The sequence below is a fragment of the Plutella xylostella genome, chromosome 5, assembly GCF_932276165.1.
Source record: "Plutella xylostella chromosome 5, ilPluXylo3.1, whole genome shotgun sequence".
NCBI classification, from domain to species: domain Eukaryota; kingdom Metazoa; phylum Arthropoda; class Insecta; order Lepidoptera; family Plutellidae; genus Plutella; species Plutella xylostella.
Window position 1 is genome coordinate 9,467,704 of NC_063985.1, and position 19,599 is coordinate 9,487,302.

At 38.5% G+C, this 19,599-nt stretch overlaps 3 protein-coding genes across 4 annotated transcripts; all 3 read right to left on the bottom strand.

Moving 5' to 3' along the window:
* Nucleotides 1-420: 420 nt before the first annotated feature.
* Nucleotides 421-10,314, bottom strand: LOC105387552 (lipase member H-A). 2 transcript variants are annotated; one of them, XM_048633095.1, is made up of 7 exons: nt 9,939-10,314; nt 9,226-9,409; nt 8,296-8,444; nt 7,718-7,960; nt 7,156-7,483; nt 6,838-6,885; nt 421-490 (listed from the first exon to the last, which is right to left on the bottom strand). In XM_048633095.1, the coding sequence occupies exons 1-6, from the start codon at nt 9,973-9,975 to the stop codon at nt 6,840-6,842; spliced, it is 987 nt and encodes a 328-aa protein (XP_048489052.1). In that variant the 5' UTR covers nt 9,976-10,314; the 3' UTR covers nt 421-490; nt 6,838-6,839. The 2 variants fall into 2 exon arrangements, with proteins under 2 accessions (XP_048489052.1, XP_048489051.1); XM_048633094.1 differs by lacking the exon at nt 9,939-10,314 and adding an exon at nt 9,615-9,739.
* Nucleotides 10,315-10,789: 475 nt separating this feature from the next.
* On the bottom strand, nt 10,790-13,519 carry LOC105387530 (pancreatic triacylglycerol lipase). Its single transcript, XM_011558262.3, has 6 exons — nt 13,406-13,519; nt 13,064-13,118; nt 12,355-12,500; nt 11,784-12,002; nt 11,206-11,548; nt 10,790-10,907 (listed from the first exon to the last, which is right to left on the bottom strand). Exons 1-6 carry the CDS (start codon nt 13,452-13,454, stop codon nt 10,850-10,852), a joined length of 870 nt encoding a protein of 289 aa, XP_011556564.3. The 5' UTR covers nt 13,455-13,519; the 3' UTR covers nt 10,790-10,849.
* Nucleotides 13,520-16,386: 2,867 nt separating this feature from the next.
* LOC125491423 (pancreatic triacylglycerol lipase-like) lies at nt 16,387-19,409 on the bottom strand. The gene is made up of 7 exons (XM_048633390.1): nt 19,271-19,409; nt 18,793-18,847; nt 18,561-18,706; nt 17,958-18,200; nt 17,582-17,655; nt 16,723-16,997; nt 16,387-16,506 (listed from the first exon to the last, which is right to left on the bottom strand). Exons 1-7 carry the CDS (start codon nt 19,317-19,319, stop codon nt 16,449-16,451), a joined length of 900 nt encoding a protein of 299 aa, XP_048489347.1. The 5' UTR covers nt 19,320-19,409; the 3' UTR covers nt 16,387-16,448.
* Nucleotides 19,410-19,599: the final 190 nt, after the last annotated feature.

Here is a 19,599-nt window from a genome sequence, read left to right on the forward strand (position 1 = left end):
TTATGAAGCTAAACATGTTTAGGATAAAATTGTTTAGTGCATTAAACGAAATTAGCTAAATGAATTTATGTAGTATTTAAATAGAAGTTCGTAACAGCCACCCTTAATATTAATACACTCACGGGCAATGAAAAGTTTCCACTGAGAAAAGCACCGAATTACTCCCTAACGAAAAAGGCTAGCTTAATGACGCCTTCTGCAACATTGAAGTACATTTATCAGAGCATCAGGATATTAGGTACCAACTAAAAATAGTAATATTTTGTTCAAATTTTAAATGTAATGTTTGAAAAAATTGGGATCGTTTGGTGTCTGTATTTAGAGAGTGGGACTTTTTCATTGTCCGTGTACATTATTTCCTGAATAGTTGGACTTTTGATCTATGTATTGGGGTTTATACATATAAATAATAATAAAATATGTGGGGAAATATATTTCTATGTATTTGAACTTAAGTGATTATTTACGCCTAATGCTTATATACATGCATGTGTAAGATTATTCTCTATATATGAAGCTATATACTGTAAAATTTATAAGGGTACCTAATAATCTACAGGGACAGGTATTTTTGGTCAACAAAAGGAATCATAGTTCATAAAAACAATAACTGATTTTATTTCACATTTATTCAACACTACAACAGTATGAGCAAGGTTACATAAGCTAACTTAATAAATAAAGGCACAAGTACTTATCTTTTATTGTTTCACAATTATTTTCACCAACACCATCACTAATATATGTATCACTGCAGTGGAGATCTGATCCGTCCAAAGTTCATTTCAAAAATCAACCCGCTTCGCTTTGCAGCGAAGCTATTTAAAGGCAGATTCCCCACCGCAATGACACTACTACACAACAACAAGTTATTCAAAAGGGAAGTATCAAGACACTACAGTTACTGTTTATAGTTAAAATTAGGATATGGATTAACATTCCTGATAATAATTCTTATAATTAATTATTATATTCTAAACTTTATTTTAAAACAATTATTTGTAATTAATAAATTAAATTTAAACACATTGTCATGGTAATGTCATGATACCGTCATGATACCTTATTATTACGGATGTCACGACACCAGTTGTCGACTATACTGTCATGGTACCTTGTTGCTGCGGATGTCATGATACTACACAATCTTTATAAATAAATTTAGTATTCATCTGATTATTGCTATTTTGCACATGTATATTATTAATACATAATTAAATGATTTTAAGAAAACATAAAGGTATTTTTCAATTGCACTTTAAAATCTAACACGGCCATACTGATAGTTACTTCGCTCTCGAAGTATTAACAATAGATCTACATTCATCATAATAGTCGATAATTATTACTTGTTTAATTCTAACTGTTACAATAATTCGTTATCATCTTTTTCTTTGTCGTGAGGAGTAACAATTTATACATGATATTCTTAGATTCATCTTTGTGAGTCTAAACACTTAAAAAGAATGTAAGTAAAATAAAGTGTTAACAAAAAAGAATATTCTCAGTTTCATCTTTGTGAAATCAAAATCAGCGTATAAGAAAAATAATAAATATATATAGGTATAGGATAGATATGATATACACATAATAAATATTACTTAAATAAATACCATTCTCAGTTTCATCTTGCGAAACTAGAATGAAATATTCTCAATTTCATCTTTGTGAAATCAGAATCAGCGTATAAGATAAATTTGATGTACCATTCTCAGTTTCATCTTGCGAAACTAGAAATCAAGATTCCCAATTTCATCTTTGTGAAATCAGAATCATTTGTGACCAATACAGTGTGTGTATATATAAATGTATAATGTAAAAATAAGTCATAATAATATCTTAAATCATCACTAAAACAATGTTAATTTTACATATTTTAAAATGTTACAATCAATTATACCATATACAATATATCTAACACGGTTATCACAACTTAATCACAAACTATCAAATTAATCACTATTATCTAATTCACTCTCAATTAAAACGTTTTGATCCACCCACTCGCCTGACCATTTTCTTAGCTTTTCTTTAGCAATTATTATATCACGTAAATTTCCTTTACCTTTCAAGGAATATCGATCATTGTCCAATATGTTTATTATTTCATATGGGCCTTTAAATTTTGGACTTAATTTATCATGTCTTCTATGATCTTGGTTAACATACACCAAATCACCAATATTGTATTCAATATTATCGCGCCTTGTTGAATCAAAACGTTTTTTACACATTTCAGCAACTTGATCTAGTCTTTGTTTAGCTAAGCTTCGGTCGACACTAATATCAATGTTTTCTACGGTATCATTTGCATCAACAACATCATTCAACCGAGCTTGTACACATGGAATGTTTGCATTGCGACCGATCAAGAGACGTAAGGGAGCAAAACCTGTTGACTTTTGGACTGTGGTATTAATTGATTGTTGTACCTTCCAAAGACCACTCGGCCAGTCTGATTTATTTCGACATTCTGCACTTAGCATATTAATGATGGTAAGGACGTATCTTTCCACCTGACCATTGCTTCTTGGGGTACCTGTAGCTATCATGTGATGATTGACTTGCCATTCACTAAACAAAGACTTTATTTGGTTTGTGTTAAAGTTTGTTCCGCGATCTGTAATAACCAGAGTAGGGGTTCCAAACATACTAATTGTGTCACGAAGTGTACCAGCCATTTCTGCACCGTTTAGAGTTTTTAGTGGTTTCAAAATGCAGAACTTAGTAAACCCGTCGATCACAATTAATATATATTTATATCCATCAGAAGACGAAGAGAAAGGACCTGTACAGTCAAGGTGTATTGTATGAAATGGTATTGGATTTTTTGGAATTGGGTGTAGAAGTCCTTGTTTTGGACCAGAGTGTGTTTTAGTTTCTATGCAGACTAAACAGTGGGATATGTACTTTTTAATGAAATTAGTCATACCAGGGAACCAAAAGGATTCACAAACTTTAGACATTGTTTTTTCAAATCCAATATGGCAATTCTCATCGTGATACATACGAACAATACCCAGCCTGCTACCTTTGGGAACATACAACTTTGGTTTCTCCGTACCATTTTTGTAATATAAAAGATTATTCTTGAGAATATATTGATTAGAGTCTACTTCACCGGACTGAACCTTTTCAATTAAATTTTGTGTCTCTAAATCTTTTTGTTGTGCTGACTCAAGCCATGCGGTTTGCGAAACCAAATTAACAGCATTAACTGAAGGTGGGACAGTGTTTTGAGGAACTTTACGTGGTTCCTCGGCATTACGACTAAGAAAATCCACATGAGCAACGTATTTGCCTTTTTTGTAGACTACGACAAAATCAAAGTCCTGTAGGTAAGTCCATAATCTCGCTACACGTGGCGTTAGATCTTTCTTATTAACCGTGGATTTAATTGCGTTACAGTCCGTTATAATTTTGAATTTTATGCCTAAAAGATACACACGAAAATGTTTTAAGGCATTGTATATGGCCAGGGACTCTAACTCATAAGAGTGGTATTTTGATTCAGGGATTGTAGTCCTTCGACTAAAATATGCTACCACTCTATTCGTACCGTTCACTCTCTGCATCAATATAGCTCCATAACCAGTTGCACTTGCATCTGTGTGCAATTCGGTTTCTAATGCGGGATCGAATATAGTTAAAAGGGGTTTAGAAGCCAAGTGGTCAATTACGTACTGCCGGGCTACCTCTTGTTCTTGACCCCATGACCATTTTTGGTCTTTTTTGGTAAGCTTTGTTATACAAGCCGTACGTGAGGCGAATTCAGGAATATATTTCCGAAAATAACTGGCCAAGCCCATGAATTGACGGACTTGCTTAACCGTAGAAGGGACTGGGGAATTGACCAGTGCCGAAACCTTACTTTCACTGGGTCGAATACCGTCTTCAGAGATAGTAGTACCCAAATATTCGATGCTTTTTACAAAAAAGGTACATTTTTTCAGGTTGATCGTAAAACCAGCATTACTTAAAGCATGGAGGGTAGAATCAAGATAATCCAGTCCTTCTGTTATTGTTGAAAAAGGGATCAGAAGGTCATCAATGTACACTAGCAGAAATTTTAAGTGCTGAACGGCTTTATTGATGGCTTTTTGGAATACCGAGGGACCATTACATATACCAAAGGGCATTTTTAAAAATTCGTAATGGCCGTCAGGTGTAATAAAGGCTGTATATTTGATGGAATCAGCAGAACATGGAATTTGGTGAAACCCGTTTTTCATATCGATCGAGATAAAGCACTTCGCTTTTCCTAATTTATCTATTTGGTCATCAATGAGAGGGAGTGGGTATCTTTCTTTTTCTGTTATTTTGTTTAAGGCTCTAAAATCAACACACATTCTATCCGTTCCATCTTTCTTTTTTACTAAGAGTATTGGGCTAGCATAAGTAGAATCACTTTCACGAATAATTTCTAAATCAAGCAACTCTTGTATTATTTCTTTTACCTTCTCTCTCTCAATTGGTGCCAAACGGTATGGTCTATAGTATACAATTTGATTGTCTTTTAATTTTATAACCAATTCTCCAGTTTTCACTGTGCTAATGGAGTCAGGAGATGGTAAGACAGATGGATATTTTTGAAAAATATCATGAATTTGTTTCTGAAGGTCTTTATCTAAATGACATATTTTGTCTGTAAGTATTGACATATTGGAGACCGTAGTCGTTAAATCCACTGCACAGACAATGGGACAGTTTTGGTCAGATGTGGGTATTCGGGTCAATTTACTCCCCGATGAATCCGTTACAATTTTAATGTCTGGAAACTGTACTGCATTTCTACCAATAATACAATCGTATTGAAAATCGCAATCTCTGGCTACGTACATTTCTAGTTCAAGACATACATCTTCAAACCTAACGGGGACCAAAATTTTTGAAGAGACATGTAGTTTTCCACTTCCTATCCCGTCTAGTAGTGTCGAACACGTGGTAAGGTGACACGAAAGTTGACGTGCGATAGATTTCTTAATGATGCTACAATTCGCGCCGGTATCCAGAAGGGCTTTCACAGGAATATCATTAATAGATACATTAGTCAAGAATGTATCTGCGTCATTAATGCAATTTACATTCTTTTTTGTATCATAATACTGCTTATGCCAACAGTTCTCAATCTGGTGGCCTAACTTCTTGCAGTACGCACAAACTGGTTTATTCAAGCTATGGGGGGTATTTAAAGAAGCAGTAGCCCTTTGATCATTTGATATGTTCTTGTTTTCAGCACTTTTGTTTTTATTAGCGAAACACTGCGCTTGAAGATGCCCCAATTTATTGCAATTATGGCAACGTTTTTCTCTATCACCGTGTCTGTTATCATTAATCCGATCCGATTTTATACGTTTTATATCAGATGGACCAGGTACGTCGTTACTATTGAAAACAGCCCTATTTTGCTCAATTTGTCTCTTGCGAGGATTTTTGGACCATGACGAAAGTGATGCAATTAATTCAGATGTTGTTGTTGCATTACCGTTTAGTGAAGCCGTTTTAACATTGAAATCTGTAATGCTACCGCAAACAAGTTCAATCAATTGATTTTCTGTAAAATTAATTCTTGTACTCTTCAACAATCTTAATTTTTCCCTAGCATATTCACAATAACTGTCGCTTGAGTCTGATGTAAACAGCACTGCTTTGGTTAATTTTTCCGATAAATTTTTCCTTTCCGGATACAATGAAGTGATATCAGTCTTGAAATTTTCCCAAGTACGACCGTTTTCGGGTTCCCAGGACTCAAACCAAGATAAAGCAGAACCTCGTAAGGCCTTACCTGCTTTTGCAGCCAACTGTAGGCTGCTCCATTTGAATTCTGCAGACAGATCATCGACGCTTTTGCACCAGGATGAAGCGCCATTCTGAGACTTGTCAGGATCAAACAGAGGCAACGCCACATCATCACATTGTGGCTTCGGCGTCACAGCGTCTCTTATAGCGCCCAGAAGACTTTGGAGCAAGTCGGCATCCATAGTTAGGACCTAAAAATGTATAATTAAATATTAGTATAATATCTAAGTGGACATATGGCTATCCCACTTCTGATGTAAGATTATTCTCTATATATGAAGCTATATACTGTAAAATTTATAAGGGTACCTAATAATCTACAGGGACAGGTATTTTTGGTCAACAAAAGGAATCATAGTTCATAAAAACAATAACTGATTTTATTTCACATTTATTCAACACTACAACAGTATGAGCAAGGTTACATAAGCTAACTTAATAAATAAAGGCACAAGTACTTATCTTTTATTGTTTCACAATTATTTTCACCAACACCATCACTAATATATGTATCACTGCAGTGGAGATCTGATCCGTCCAAAGTTCATTTCAAAAATCAACCCGCTTCGCTTTGCAGCGAAGCTATTTAAAGGCAGATTCCCCACCGCAATGACACTACTACACAACAACAAGTTATTCAAAAGGGAAGTATCAAGACACTACAGTTACTGTTTATAGTTAAAATTAGGATATGGATTAACATTCCTGATAATAATTCTTATAATTAATTATTATATTCTAAACTTTATTTTAAAACAATTATTTGTAATTAATAAATTAAATTTAAACACATTGTCATGGTAATGTCATGATACCGTCATGATACCTTATTATTACGGATGTCACGACACCAGTTGTCGACTATACTGTCATGGTACCTTGTTGCTGCGGATGTCATGATACTACACAATCTTTATAAATAAATTTAGTATTCATCTGATTATTGCTATTTTGCACATGTATATTATTAATACATAATTAAATGATTTTAAGAAAACATAAAGGTATTTTTCAATTGCACTTTAAAATCTAACACATGCCTAATAAGGATAGTTTCTTCCAGTGTTCACCCTGAAGATTCCCGATCTGAAAATAATAAGGTATAAATAAAATTATATGTACAAATAATAATCTTCAATCATTATCACGTACAGTTAAACAAAAACTCAGTGGTCAATTCAGTGTGATTTTTCCCTGGTTTGCCTATTCGTAGTTTTAGTTTAGAAAACTCTTAGAACCGCGACCTTCGTTTTTATTTTATTTTTTAAAAGAAAACATCTATCGATTTACCTGAGTAAATTGTGTGTTAAAAGTATTGCAGTAAGTATGTGAACGGCCTAGGGTTACCACACTCACCCATTTTTATCCATATCGCTGTTCCCCATCGGGTACAGATCTCCGTCGCACCTATCCCGCGAAGCGTCCCTGTAGCTCCCGCACTCTTTAGCCTTCAGATGGCGGTTCTTCACCGACGAAGCCATGTACATGTAGGCTCTAGAGTGCGAGCAGCTGCTGACCCAGCAGCCAGGCATGCTAGTGCCGCCGTTGGGGTAGAAGTCTGCGTGGCCGAGTGGGTCTGTGAAGCCGAGGACTGAGCTCGTGTGGATCACCTCGACGTAGGCGGCGTCGGATGAGGAGAGGCGGTTGCGGTCCGAGCCCCAGAGAGGGCCGGCTGGGTCCAGCCCTGTGAGAGAGTTGAGAAGGTCATTGTCGGGTGAAGTAGTAGGTTTGCAAGCAGAGGTTCTTTGTCGCTTTTGCTAAATCACAAGGCGAAATTTTTGAGGTGTAGCGTCGCAATGCACTTTGTTCCTAAATATGTGGCATAACAAAAACGTTACAAACGACAGTTATCATTATAATATTTCGATTAAATTATCCTACAGGATGAATATCGAACATACTTAAGTTCATAGATTACCTGTGATTCTACCAATCAAAGACCCAGTTTCCCTCGCAGCGTTGCCAACCAGATGCGCGCCAAGACTGAAGCCGACCAGGTGTGTGTGTTCGTACTCCAGGCCGTGGTGAGTGAGCCACTGCAGGAGCCTGCCCAGTCCTCGCCCCACCTCCGCCACGCCCGCCTTGGCCGTGGTGTAGCCGCGGTTGGCCAGTCGGCTCCAGTCCACCACTAGCACGTTCACATCCGCGTCATGCAGGAATGCTGTAATCATCACGATCTCATAATTATTACGTAGGGGGAGATGTTGATGAGTTGATGCTGACGCTGTGTGAGAAAGGTTATTATTTGCTTATAGATGGTTTTCTCTTAATTTTATGCGGGAAGAAAATTACTCACTAATACATTTTCTAATAAATAGTAACGTATTTATATTCACAGGTAAGAAAGCCAGCCACCTTCTTCCACCTTAGAGTTCTACCTCCTAGTGAAATTCTGTACCAACAAGTAATCAGTAATTCTGTACCAATAAGTACCTTTTCGAATTCCCGATACAAACAGACAGAGGCCTAAGGCACTTTTAGTCTTGTAACACCAACCTTCAGTCAACAGTTGGTTCATTTCGTTCCCCCCGTGTCCGTTCCACCCGTGGGCGAGCACCACGGTGGCCCGGCGCGGGTCGAAGTTAGAAAGGCGCACGCTGTCGTCATCCTCCAAGACTAGTGTCTGGGGATCCGAGGGATTAGCCCTGAAAACAATTACCTACTGGATGAAACACACATAGCCCGTAAGAGGTCACTGCAGACAATAAGCTTTCTTCAAATCTGGACGGTTGGTGCTATAATTTTTACTTATTCTTCTTCATTAACTTAGGGCTAGGTACCAATTAAAGAAAACAAAAAACTTCTATGTTTTATCCATTGCAATCAGAGTAATCGTTGTCGGACTGTATCATTCTTGTCTTATCACACAACACAAACATTTATACCTATGTATAGGCAATAATAATTTAGTTGTATTTAAAAATGTCTTCCCCATCCGGGAATCGAATCTTTGGTATGTTTTATTGTTTTATTGTTTTATTGACTGCCTCTGTGGTCTAGTGGTAGAAGCTTCGCTTCACGACCCAGAGGTCCCGGGTTCGATTCCCGGGTGGGACCATCAATTTGTGTTTCTAAATTGTGGTTCTAAGTTTGGTTAGGACATAGAAGGCCGATCACCTGATGTCCGAAACAATGAAACGATCCATGCTGTCGGATGGGCATGTAAAGCAGTCGGTCCTGCGCCTAGCTCTCTCCAGTCGTGTCGGTCAATCCGTCCCATTGGGCTATGAGAGTGATGGAACAGAGAGTGCTCCTGTGTACTGCGCACACACTTGGGCACTATAATCTACTCCTGCGTAGATGGCTGATCTCAATAGAGATTGGCCGCCGTAGTCGAAATTCGGCTAGGAGGACATTATTATTATTTATGTTTTATTGAATATATGCACTTGAACTGGGCAAAATATCATGGCAATTTACACGTACCTGGTAAACAGCCAGTACTGATTATTGGCGGGGTTCCTCACGTACTGAGCTATGTACTCTTCATCCACAGGATCCTGACTATCCACTACCTCCAGCTCACTGGCGCCGTCGGCAGCGAAGTAGAAGTACCGATCCCCATCCTCAGCGGACCTCGCTGGAGGCACCACCAGACCCGCAGAGCATACTATACAGATGTCAAGTTAGTTGAGTGAGATTGAGGCCCCCGCGGTTTTCACCAAAGCAGAGAGGAGAGGAGACGAGAGGAGATGTATTTTGATTAACCAATCAGATTTCGTTATTTCCACATCTCCTCTCCTCTCCGCTTTGGTGGAAACCGGGCCTGAGGGTAATGCTAATAATTCGGACAGGGACCGATATTTAATACTCACCTGAATGAATTATTCCCCGAGATAAGGGTATAAAAGTATATTTCCAGCATTTAAGATTTATTTTAAACATAGAATTCCCAAAATGGTGCTCGGGATAAAATTTTAATTTCGCGTTCGATCAGATAATACCGTATGCAATACATGTATCGTAGGGTGAATTAAAAACTCACTTGACGAAATACTTACGGAAAAAAGATAAAGAAGGAACACTTACTCTTGAGTGATAAGTATAACTTTCTATGATTAAGTAGGTACTTAGGTTTGGAATTTAAAGTTTTTAATTCTAAACCAAACTGTTCAAGTATCAAAATAAAATTAACTTACCAGAAATGATACTGATTATCACCAGAAATGACTTCATTGTTATGAGTCAAACCCAGAACTGCACCCAAATAGCTAACACTCGTAGTCAGAGGTAGATAGGTAAACCCTAATATTTTATAGCTATTAAGTAGGTATTATTCTTGTCACTTAACAAACAAAGGATTAGTTTCTAATTAATTTATGTTTTGATAAATTTACGAAGTCGCAAATTATTATGATGCTAGTAAACTATCTACACAGGTATGCGATTGATAATAGTATTTTGCCTACTTGAAGTGGATGGTCTAGGGAGGTCAGCATTTAAATTTTCAAGTAGGTAGGTAAATTGTCTCTCTAATGGATCGATCTTTAGATAACGAACTGATTGTCTATCACGATACTAAGTTTTGCCCGCGATATTACCTTCTCTTTCAACTAATCTAAATGGCGCCAATTTTCAGCGTCAGTCTAGCTGTAGTGTTTATCACCGACACTGATGAACCGATAGCATTTCACATTAATTTTTTTAATAATGATTATGGAGTGATTCACTTATATTCAAGAACATTATGCAATTATTAAATTGAGTGGCAAAACCAAGGTCTTCTGTTATGTGTTCTAGATCTAATTTCATTCCATGAAAATTTATGTGAAGGTCTATATAGGTAGATATAAATATTCTTAACCGTTAGAATTGATTACATTAACATAATACTTACATGTATTATGGAGACAGATTCGATTAATTCGAGTTAATTCTAACGGTTGAGAACTGCGAGAAAAAAAATCTACCTCACGTGTGCCGACTACGGGCAGAAGGTATAAGTTCACATCCGGATTAAAAGGATTAAAAATAATAAAAAACAAAAAGATTAACTTGTTTTTTGTTTACTTATGTCAAATAATATTATGTTTTGATGATAGTAAATGGTTTATCCGCGGGCGAAGGGCGGGGAGGGGTTCGTGGTGAACGTGTAGATTCCGGATTCGCTGAAAATAAATAAAAATACGATAGAACACAGAAATATCACCATATCAACAGAATACAGAATGTCTAAGAGTAAATATTTTTAACCTACACAATACTCTACAAGCTGTTGCAAAAGTGGTATGGTAGGTAATCCAAAAAGGGGTAACATTTTGTTCTAGTAAGAAGGAATTTCTTTTTTGTGAATTTCCATAAGTTTTACACACGAATTTTCATAAGTTGTACATAATGACACCGTATCACCTTTTTCAGATTATACCCTTTTTAATTAACATACTGTATAGGTATCTATCTACTTACGATTCCTTGATAGCGCGTCCACCGAACACAATATCCTTGGCCCCATTACACTGAGACTGCGTAGCCGCCTCGTACGAGTTGCACTTAGTTCCGACAAACAGCTCGCTGTTCTGAACCTCAGCCGTCAGTGACTCCGAGTAGAACAAGTAAGCGTAGTCATGAGAGCAGGTGTTGTCAGCTTCACAGCCATTCTGGCTGGACCCCCCGTTGGGGTAGAAGTCCAGTTTTCCCACGGGACTGGCCACGCCGAGAGCGGAGGTGTGGAGTGTTTCGACACACACGGCCACGTTGGAGGTCAGGCGGTCAGGGTTGTCGGACCAGCCGTTGAGGGTTGGGTCGAGAGCTGAAATAGGACCAAATGTGTGACTAGTCTGTAGAGAGAGATGAACTTATAATGCTAGTAAATAATAGGATTTTGGTGAATGGGCCGATTGCAAGTCAATGGAAATACGCTAATTAATAACGACCAGTTTTTTATATTTATGTTTTTTGGTACTTCTATTTTCATGATTGCAGATGCGCTTTTGATATATCAAATAATATCATGCATATTTTATTGGTACTTATTTAGATCTTACCAATAAGATGAGTGATATCAGCCTGCGCCTTCCTAGCGGCAATTCCTGCAATGTGGGCGCCTACTCCGAAACCGACCAGGCGGATGCCCTGCGCATCGTAGTCGAAGTTGTCCACCAGGAAGTCCAGGAAGTAGGCGATGGCCTCGCCGACTTGAGAGGGAGAGCCGCTGTTGCTCCAGTCGATGGCGATCACGTTCACGTCGTAAGCCGTCAGTTCAGCTGGAAGATGGAGAGCAAGATTTTAAATGCATTGAAATACGAATAAAATTGTCACTGAACAGAATTGCCTCTCTCGCTATTGCGATCGTACGTATTTCCTACTATGCTGTACATGACCAACTCCCCGATCTATTCGACTATTTACTATACATCCATGTGAAAACCTAAAATTAGCATAAAATACCAGATGATGAATGATTGACACTATACATATATACATATATAAGAGTGACAAACATAAGAGCTAGACTATATAGGGTTTGCTACCGTAGTAAAGGTTAACCAGTCAGATAAGTCACAAGTCACTAAATGCAGAAAACTCATTTCATAAACCCCGTGTGTCCCTACTGACCAGGCACAACAAAAGCGTTGAAGTTCCCGGCGACAGCATCGCCCTGGTCGTGCACGGTGACCACGGTGCGGCTGGCCTGCTGCAGCGGGGAGCTCATGATGGACTGCACCGACGCCAGGATCGGCTGCGACACGCTCGGGTTCTGTCTGGAATGGGAGTTTTATGTCAGTGAATTCGGTGCTAATTGCTGGTGTTGTTGGATCAAGCTAGCCTAGTACGGAACGCAAAAGATGCTGACGTCAGGCCCGGGTCTCCTATTACGCGCCGTAGCTCGCGTCCAGCGTCACGCCGTAGGCCGCGTCACGATCCTCACTACGTCTACGCGCCAACGTCGGCGTGTGAGGGAGACCGCATCAGTACATTTCTATAGTGAGCATCGTGACGCGGCCTACGGCGTGACGCTGGACGCGACCTACGGCGAAAATAGGAGACCCGGGCCTAAAAGTTATCCGTCGCGCGCGCTCGTCACATCTTGACGTGGCACTAGGGTAGCTGATGCCTTCAGTATTTAAATAAAGCTATTTGATGTCATCCATTGAAAATATATCATAGCACTGACGCGAAACATAGGGCGAGCCTGAGCCGCAGAATCAGGCTCAAAAGCTACTAACCCGCGCCAATCGTTTAAATAACGTAGCATCATGTTATAGACTGAGGTTTATACCTACATGCTTAATCATACACTATAATAGATATTAATCTGTCGTACCTTGTGAATAGATGAAAGACCACATTTTCAGCTCGTACGTTACGGCCCGAGGTAGCTGAAACCAAATATTACATAGGTAGATAATTTTAAAAATACTTAATTTCAACGTATTTACATAATTAGCTAATACCCCAAACCCCATCCCGTTCCGGTTTTCAGAATATAATTAATATTTTGTGTATGTATACTCAGTCACTTTTCATCAGTTCTTACAAAGTAATGCCAAACACGGATTCTACTTCTGCTGTAAGATATGCTCAGTTTCTCTCTAGTAGACGAATTGAGTCAAGTAACAAACTGAATTCTAAATTGTTAAATTTGATTGTAATCTTTGTAATTCACCTGCAATAGCAGCGCACAGCAGCACCACACACTTCGTGAACACTCCCATTTTGAACCAAAACTAAAATAAAAAAAAGTTACAGTTTCAATTTATAGCCAGTAAAACTTATCTAATAAATATCATTTATTGTGAGGTTAGTAAAACTAATCCTGTTTTGATAGTAAAATTATAGAGACCAATAAATATGTCTAAAAGATACTCCTTACTGCTTACCGCTACCATCCGCTACTGATATTAAGTAATCATGCTGCTAATATTTTTATGAGATGGAAAGTCACAATACATTGATTATACTGTTTGTATTATTGTATCTAACAGTAAAGGGTGGTAGTTGCTAGACAAAATATTTGCACGTGTGTACAAAGGGCGGATTACCGTTACATAATCGTTGGTTTTTTAATAGATATATTCATTATGTGCCAAAACAAACTTGGGGGTTTCCGTATACGAGTACCTACATTTGATTACATAAAAGTCAGCGATTTGGCAGACATTATGCTATAAATTAGCTTATGAGTCAGTTCCGTTTTTGGACTGAAGTTTGTTTTCATTACTTACATAACTACTGCTGAGCTGTTAATGTGTGTAAAACTCAGATATGTAGGTAATATGTAGGTTTTCAGGGTTACAGAAGTAGCAATAGCTACTCGTATATCATACGAGTTCATCAATATGGAACGTGGTTAACAAACATCGTAACAAAAAAAAATGTAAACATGAAAAAAAGCTGACATTAAAACTTGAAAATAGAATTACTGATGACTCAAGACTTGTAGTGGACACATTTTCGAAACTTTTTGATCATAGCGAAATTGCTACCACAGAAAATTTTAACGCAGCTCATACTATATTGACAACCAACACGGTAAGAACAGAAGACTGTATGTATCTTAAAGCTGTTACACCGGCAGAGTTAGTCAAATTAGTAGCTAGCATGAAAAATAAGAAATCGTTTGGATTTGATGAAATCCCAATCAATATTGTGAAAGAAAATATCGATGTATTGGCAGAACCGTTGTCATTTTTCTTTAATAACTGCATGGAACATACAATTTTCCCAGAACAGCTGAAAATTGCGAAAATATTACCGGTTTTAAAAAAGGGATCAAAAACTGACACCAAGAAGTATAGGCCTATTTCGCTACTACCAACCTTATCAAAGATTTATGAAAAACTTCTGAAAAGCAGACTGACTGTTCATCTTAACTTGAACAAAGTATTAAATGACAGACAATTTGGCTACCAAAAAGGTGTAGGTACAAGTGATGCCATTGACTCTCTAGTAGATGACATCGTCAAAAAACTCAATGACAAGAAAAAGGTTGTTGGCCTATTCCTTGATCTGAGTGCCGCTTTTGACACAGTGGATCACACAATATTGCTCGACAAACTAGATCACTATGGAGTTAGAGGACAAGCTCTTGAGATATTTAAAAGTTACCTTCAAAACAGATATCAATTTGTTGAAATAAAATTTGAAGAAACTGGCGAGGAAAAGGTATTTAAATCTAACATGAGTAAGGTGACAAGAGGTGTTCCACAAGGATCAATTCTGGGACCACTCTTTTTTATAACTTTCACAAACGATCTGATAACCTACATACACAACAATATACCAAATATAGAACTGGTGGTATTTGCGGATGACACTAATGCTGTTCTATATGCTGACGATATTGAAACCCTAAACCAAAACGTTACTGCTGCTCTAAATGCGTTCAAGATGTGGTTTAGTTGCAATAAACTCCATCTTAACCCAAGTAAGACTAATGCTATGCTCTTTAGAAACACCGCTAGGAATGAGGACACCCTTAATATTCATTTTGACGGAGATCAGATAGGTTTAGTGGAGACAGTTAGGTTCTTAGGTATAAATATAGATTCGTTTTTAAACTGGAAGCAGGAACTTACCGCAATAGAGGGTTCAATCAGCTCGGCATGCTATGCTCTCAGAACTTTAAGAGACGAGCTGACTTTGGAAAACCTTAAAATGGTATATTACGCATTAGTTAATTCCAGCTTGAGGTACAGCATCATGTTTTGGGGTCAGAGTCATGACTACAACATGAAAAAAGCATTTACAATCCAGAAACGGGCCATCCGTACAATGGTCCGGATTCCACCCTGGGACTCGTGTAGGGAACACTTTGTGAGGTTAGGAATATTAACTGCCCCTTCCTTGTATATTTTTGTACTACTCACAAAGTTATCAAAAAATCTACCCAGATACGAATCAGCAGATCTTAAGGAAGCGCGAAATAAAACGAGGAGGAGAGATATTCGCATTAATTCTCTGAGCGCCAGACTCAAAATTGCGGAACATAGTGCGCGATATCAGGCTGTGTTCTTATACAATAAACTACCAATTGACTTGAAACAAATTGACAAAATAACTTTATTTAAGAATTCTTTACGTGCCTTCTTGTTGGAAAAGTGCTTCTACTCAGTTGACGAATTTATTAACTTGCATGTGCATGACCTATTTTGACTTGTTTTTTTTTTTTATTATTTGTATTATTTTAGTATTTTGTTTTGTATTGCATTATTATAATCATTGTGTAATTTTATTGTGTGACATTCAAATACAATGTATTATTGTGAAAGAATAAATGAAATGAAATGAAATGAAAATACACATACAAGTCTTACATTAGGTATACCAATTTGTTTGAGACTAGAGTAAATAGTTAGTAAGCATATATTTTTGTTATAAGAGATTAAAATCATCATCAAGCAGCAATTCCCATCAACAAGAAAGCTCCATGAGATGAGCTCCATGGGATTTATATAAATCGAAAAACAAATGAACGATAGTTGTAACATTATCGGTACGGTTAATGTAACGAGACAAAGTCGTGGTTAGGGCTTTCGTATTTCTAGAGCAGTTTCTACGTAGCGCTGTGCAAACCACTTATTATGTTTTAGAATATATGTATGTATTATTAGGTACTTATAACAATAGGACAATAAAAAATCTGTATTCAGTTGAAATAATATGTATAATTTATTTTAATTCTTTATAACACCGTAGATTTTCAGTGTTCATCCCCTGGCGAATGGCGAAGCGTTGTTGGTGATGAACGTGTAAATGCCAAAGTTGCTGAAAATAAAAGTATTTATTAATTAGACTATTACAATGTGACTTAAAATGAGAATATAAACATAATAATTATCCTAAATTAAACGTTCGCTGGTTCAATGAATATCATAGAAATGGTCTCAAGAAATCGCACCTGTACTAATCCTTTTGCCTATCTATTTAGTTTCTGTAAGTACCTCAACCAAAACATAACAAAATTTACAAACAACCACTCACAAGTTCTTCAACGCGCGGCCTCCAAAATAGTTATCCTTCTCCCCGCTGCACTGCAACAGAACGGCATCCTCGTAAGACTCGCACTTGGTCCCCCAGAACCGGTTGCCCTCCTCCACTTCAGCGGTCAGAGACTCAGCGTAGTACACGTAGGCTAGCTGATGGGAGCAGGCGCTGTCGGAGCCGCAGCCGTTTTGGAAGGACCCTGCGTTGGGGTAGAAGTCCATGTGGCCCATGGGCCGGTCGTAGCCGATGATCCCGGCGGTGGTGTGGAGGACCTGTGGTGTTGATATTTATATTTAACTAGCTGTTCCCGCGCGCTTCGCTTCGCCTTAAAAAGTTTTCCCGTGGGAATTCCGGGATAAAAAGTAGCCTATGTTCTTTCCCAGGGTCTAGACCATATGTATACCAAATTTCATTCAAATCCGTTCAGTAGTTTTGGCGTGAAAGCGTAACAGACAGACAGACAGACAGACAGACAGACAGACAGACACAGTTACTTTCGCATTTATAATATTAGTAAGGATTAGCAATTCCGGCGAGCTTTGCTTTGCCTTAAAAAGTTTTCCCGTGGAAATTCCGGGATAAAAAGTAGCCTATTTGTTAATCTTGGCCTTGGTTCAGCCGTTTTCACGTGAAGAAGTAACAAACATACACACATAACACATACATACACACAAAATTTAGCATTTATAATATTAGTAGGAGTAGTATATGTATCTATCTATGTATATATTTGTGTAGATACGAGTATATCAGCTGTCCGATACCCATATTACAGGCTCTGCCTAGTTTAGGTGGTACTAGTTATTATTCTGTGGTTAAGGGTCGGATGGCCGTAAGATGTCCCCACGTTATTTACCTCCACGCACTCAGCCGCGTTCCAGCTCAGCTTGTCGGGGTGGTGCGACCAGCCGTTGAAGGCCGGGTCCAGAGCTGCAAGTTGAAGTGAGTTTTTAATTATAACTAATTCATTCGAGTACATTAAAATATAGATGCCAGTAATAGCACTACGCTGTGTTGCTAAATTTAAAATGAAGGCAGTAGAAAACGAAACATTATAAGTTACTTACTAAAGTTGAACCACCTAAAAAGATCACTATAGCTAAGTAGCAGAAAGCTAATGTTGGTATTACATGTATGTCTGCCTGTTTCTGTCCGTACACTGTTAAAGTAAGGCAGCAATAGATGGCGACATTAGCTTAAAGTTCCTTTGTGCAAATCGGCGTAAAACTCACCAACAATGTGTACAATATCAGCGCGCGCCTTCCTGGCCGCAATCCCGGCGATGTGGGCGCCGATGCCGAAGCCGATCAGCCGGAACCCTTCATGGTCGTACTCGAAGGTGTCCACCAAGAAGTCCATGAGCTCTGCGACGGCCGCCGCGACCTGCGGCGCGTGCGCGATGCCCTCGGTGGACGACCCCGCCGCCGCGCTCCAGTCCACTGCTATCACGTTCACGTCGTACGCTTTCAGTTCAGCTGGAATTGGGGAAAGTTAAGCCGTCAGATATACTATATAAACAAAATCACATAAGGAGTGATACAGCCGATTTAAAAAAAATGTGAGCTGAAGTGCTTCTGAAGTGTCAGTGGGCTGACCATATTAAATGCCAAAGAACCGATGACCGTTACGTAGATGAGTATTATATGCTGGGCTATGTCCAGGACCTACGACTGGAGATACCCGGTGGTGGTTGGATAACGAAGTCTGGGGACAGAGTATTGGGTGTTTCAATGTGGGTGACTACGATCTGATGGTGAAGAAGTATGTTTTACTCTTCTAGCGTGTCCATAAAAACACCAGAGCTGGACTAGCCTACAGTGCTCGTAGCTACTAACCGGGGACGACAAAAGCGTTGAAGTTCCCGGCGATGGCGTCGCTGTGGTCGTGGATGGTGATCATGGTGCGCTGGTGGTCGTTGAAGGTCGACGCCAGGATCGCCGCCTCGGTGAGGGAGAGGGGCTGGCTGACCGTCGGATTGTTCCTGCAAATCAATAATGTTGATTATGTTTTTAACTTTCTCCGTAGGTAATAAATAACACGTGAATATCGTAAAAATAGTGTTTATACCTCGTGAACAGATGGAACACGACATCTTGCGCCTGCAACTGGCGGCTCGAAGCGGCTGAAATACAGCAATAACAAACGGTATAAGAATGTAATCAATTTTAAATGTGGAGTAAGTTGGTAGTAGAGTCTGTTCGCCCGATACTATTGTATTATTGCGCAGATTGAGCGCAAAACTAGCAAACCGCAGAGATTTCGCCTTGTTTTGACAATCAAATGGTAATTAACAACGGACGACACATTGCATGTACTACTTCTTCGTGGTAACCTTATGAATGTGTAACACAATCCATAATGTCCTACACTAAATATCGATTAATAAGGCCCTTGTGGTGGGTTTGTTGGATACATCGCACCGCAAACGTTTAACACCCAAGCCGCTAGAAATGATTAGAGAAGTAAGTACAAATATTTGGGTCAGCCGGCATTCGAACCCGGAACCTTTGGCCACTTCTGGAAACTTCGTCACTTGCACTCTCACCTGCTACAGTAGCCAATAGGAGCACAGCGCACCGCACTAACACTGCCATTTTAAATGATTTCACGATAAAAACAAATTAGACAGACTGTTGCTTTATTTTATAGTTGCAGGATATAATTTAATCAAAATCATAAAGGGAAGAAGAAGAATCAGAAGGGAAGGGATTTGTTGTTTGAAATGATAAGTAGTTAGTTCATTTATATAGGGCAATAAATAGATAAATATGTCTAAGTCCGTGATATCGATCCAAGTGGTACTTTACTGTAGAGGCATTTTAAAATCAGGAAGTAGCTGTTTTCCTTCAGTAAACCCAAAGTATACGTACCTAC

Coding starts and splice junctions, on each gene's coding strand:
- LOC125491423 (XM_048633390.1), bottom strand. CDS start 19,319: ATGGCAGTGTTAGTGCGGTGCGCTGTGCTCCTATTGGCTACTGTAGCA. Junction 18,201..18,560: donor CAACGCTTTTGTCGTCCCCG/GTTAGTAGCTAC, acceptor CCCCAATTCCAG/CTGAACTGAAAGCGTACGAC. Junction 16,998..17,581: donor ACGCGGCTGAGTGCGTGGAG/GTAAATAACGTG, acceptor TCAACACCACAG/GTCCTCCACACCACCGCCGG.
- LOC105387552 (XM_048633094.1), bottom strand. CDS start 9,684: ATGTTTAAAATAAATCTTAAATGCTGGAAATATACTTTTATACCCTTA. Junction 9,410..9,614: donor TCGGGGAATAATTCATTCAG/GTGAGTATTAAA, acceptor ACATCTGTATAG/TATGCTCTGCGGGTCTGGTG. Junction 6,886..7,155: donor AGCGATATGGATAAAAATGG/GTGAGTGTGGTA, acceptor TATTATTTTCAG/ATCGGGAATCTTCAGGGTGA.
- LOC105387530 (XM_011558262.3), bottom strand. CDS start 13,454: ATGGGAGTGTTCACGAAGTGTGTGGTGCTGCTGTGCGCTGCTATTGCA. Junction 13,119..13,405: donor GCTGTGCGCTGCTATTGCAG/GTGAATTACAAA, acceptor ATTTGGTTTCAG/CTACCTCGGGCCGTAACGTA. Junction 12,003..12,354: donor CAACGCTTTTGTTGTGCCTG/GTCAGTAGGGAC, acceptor TCCATCTTCCAG/CTGAACTGACGGCTTACGAC.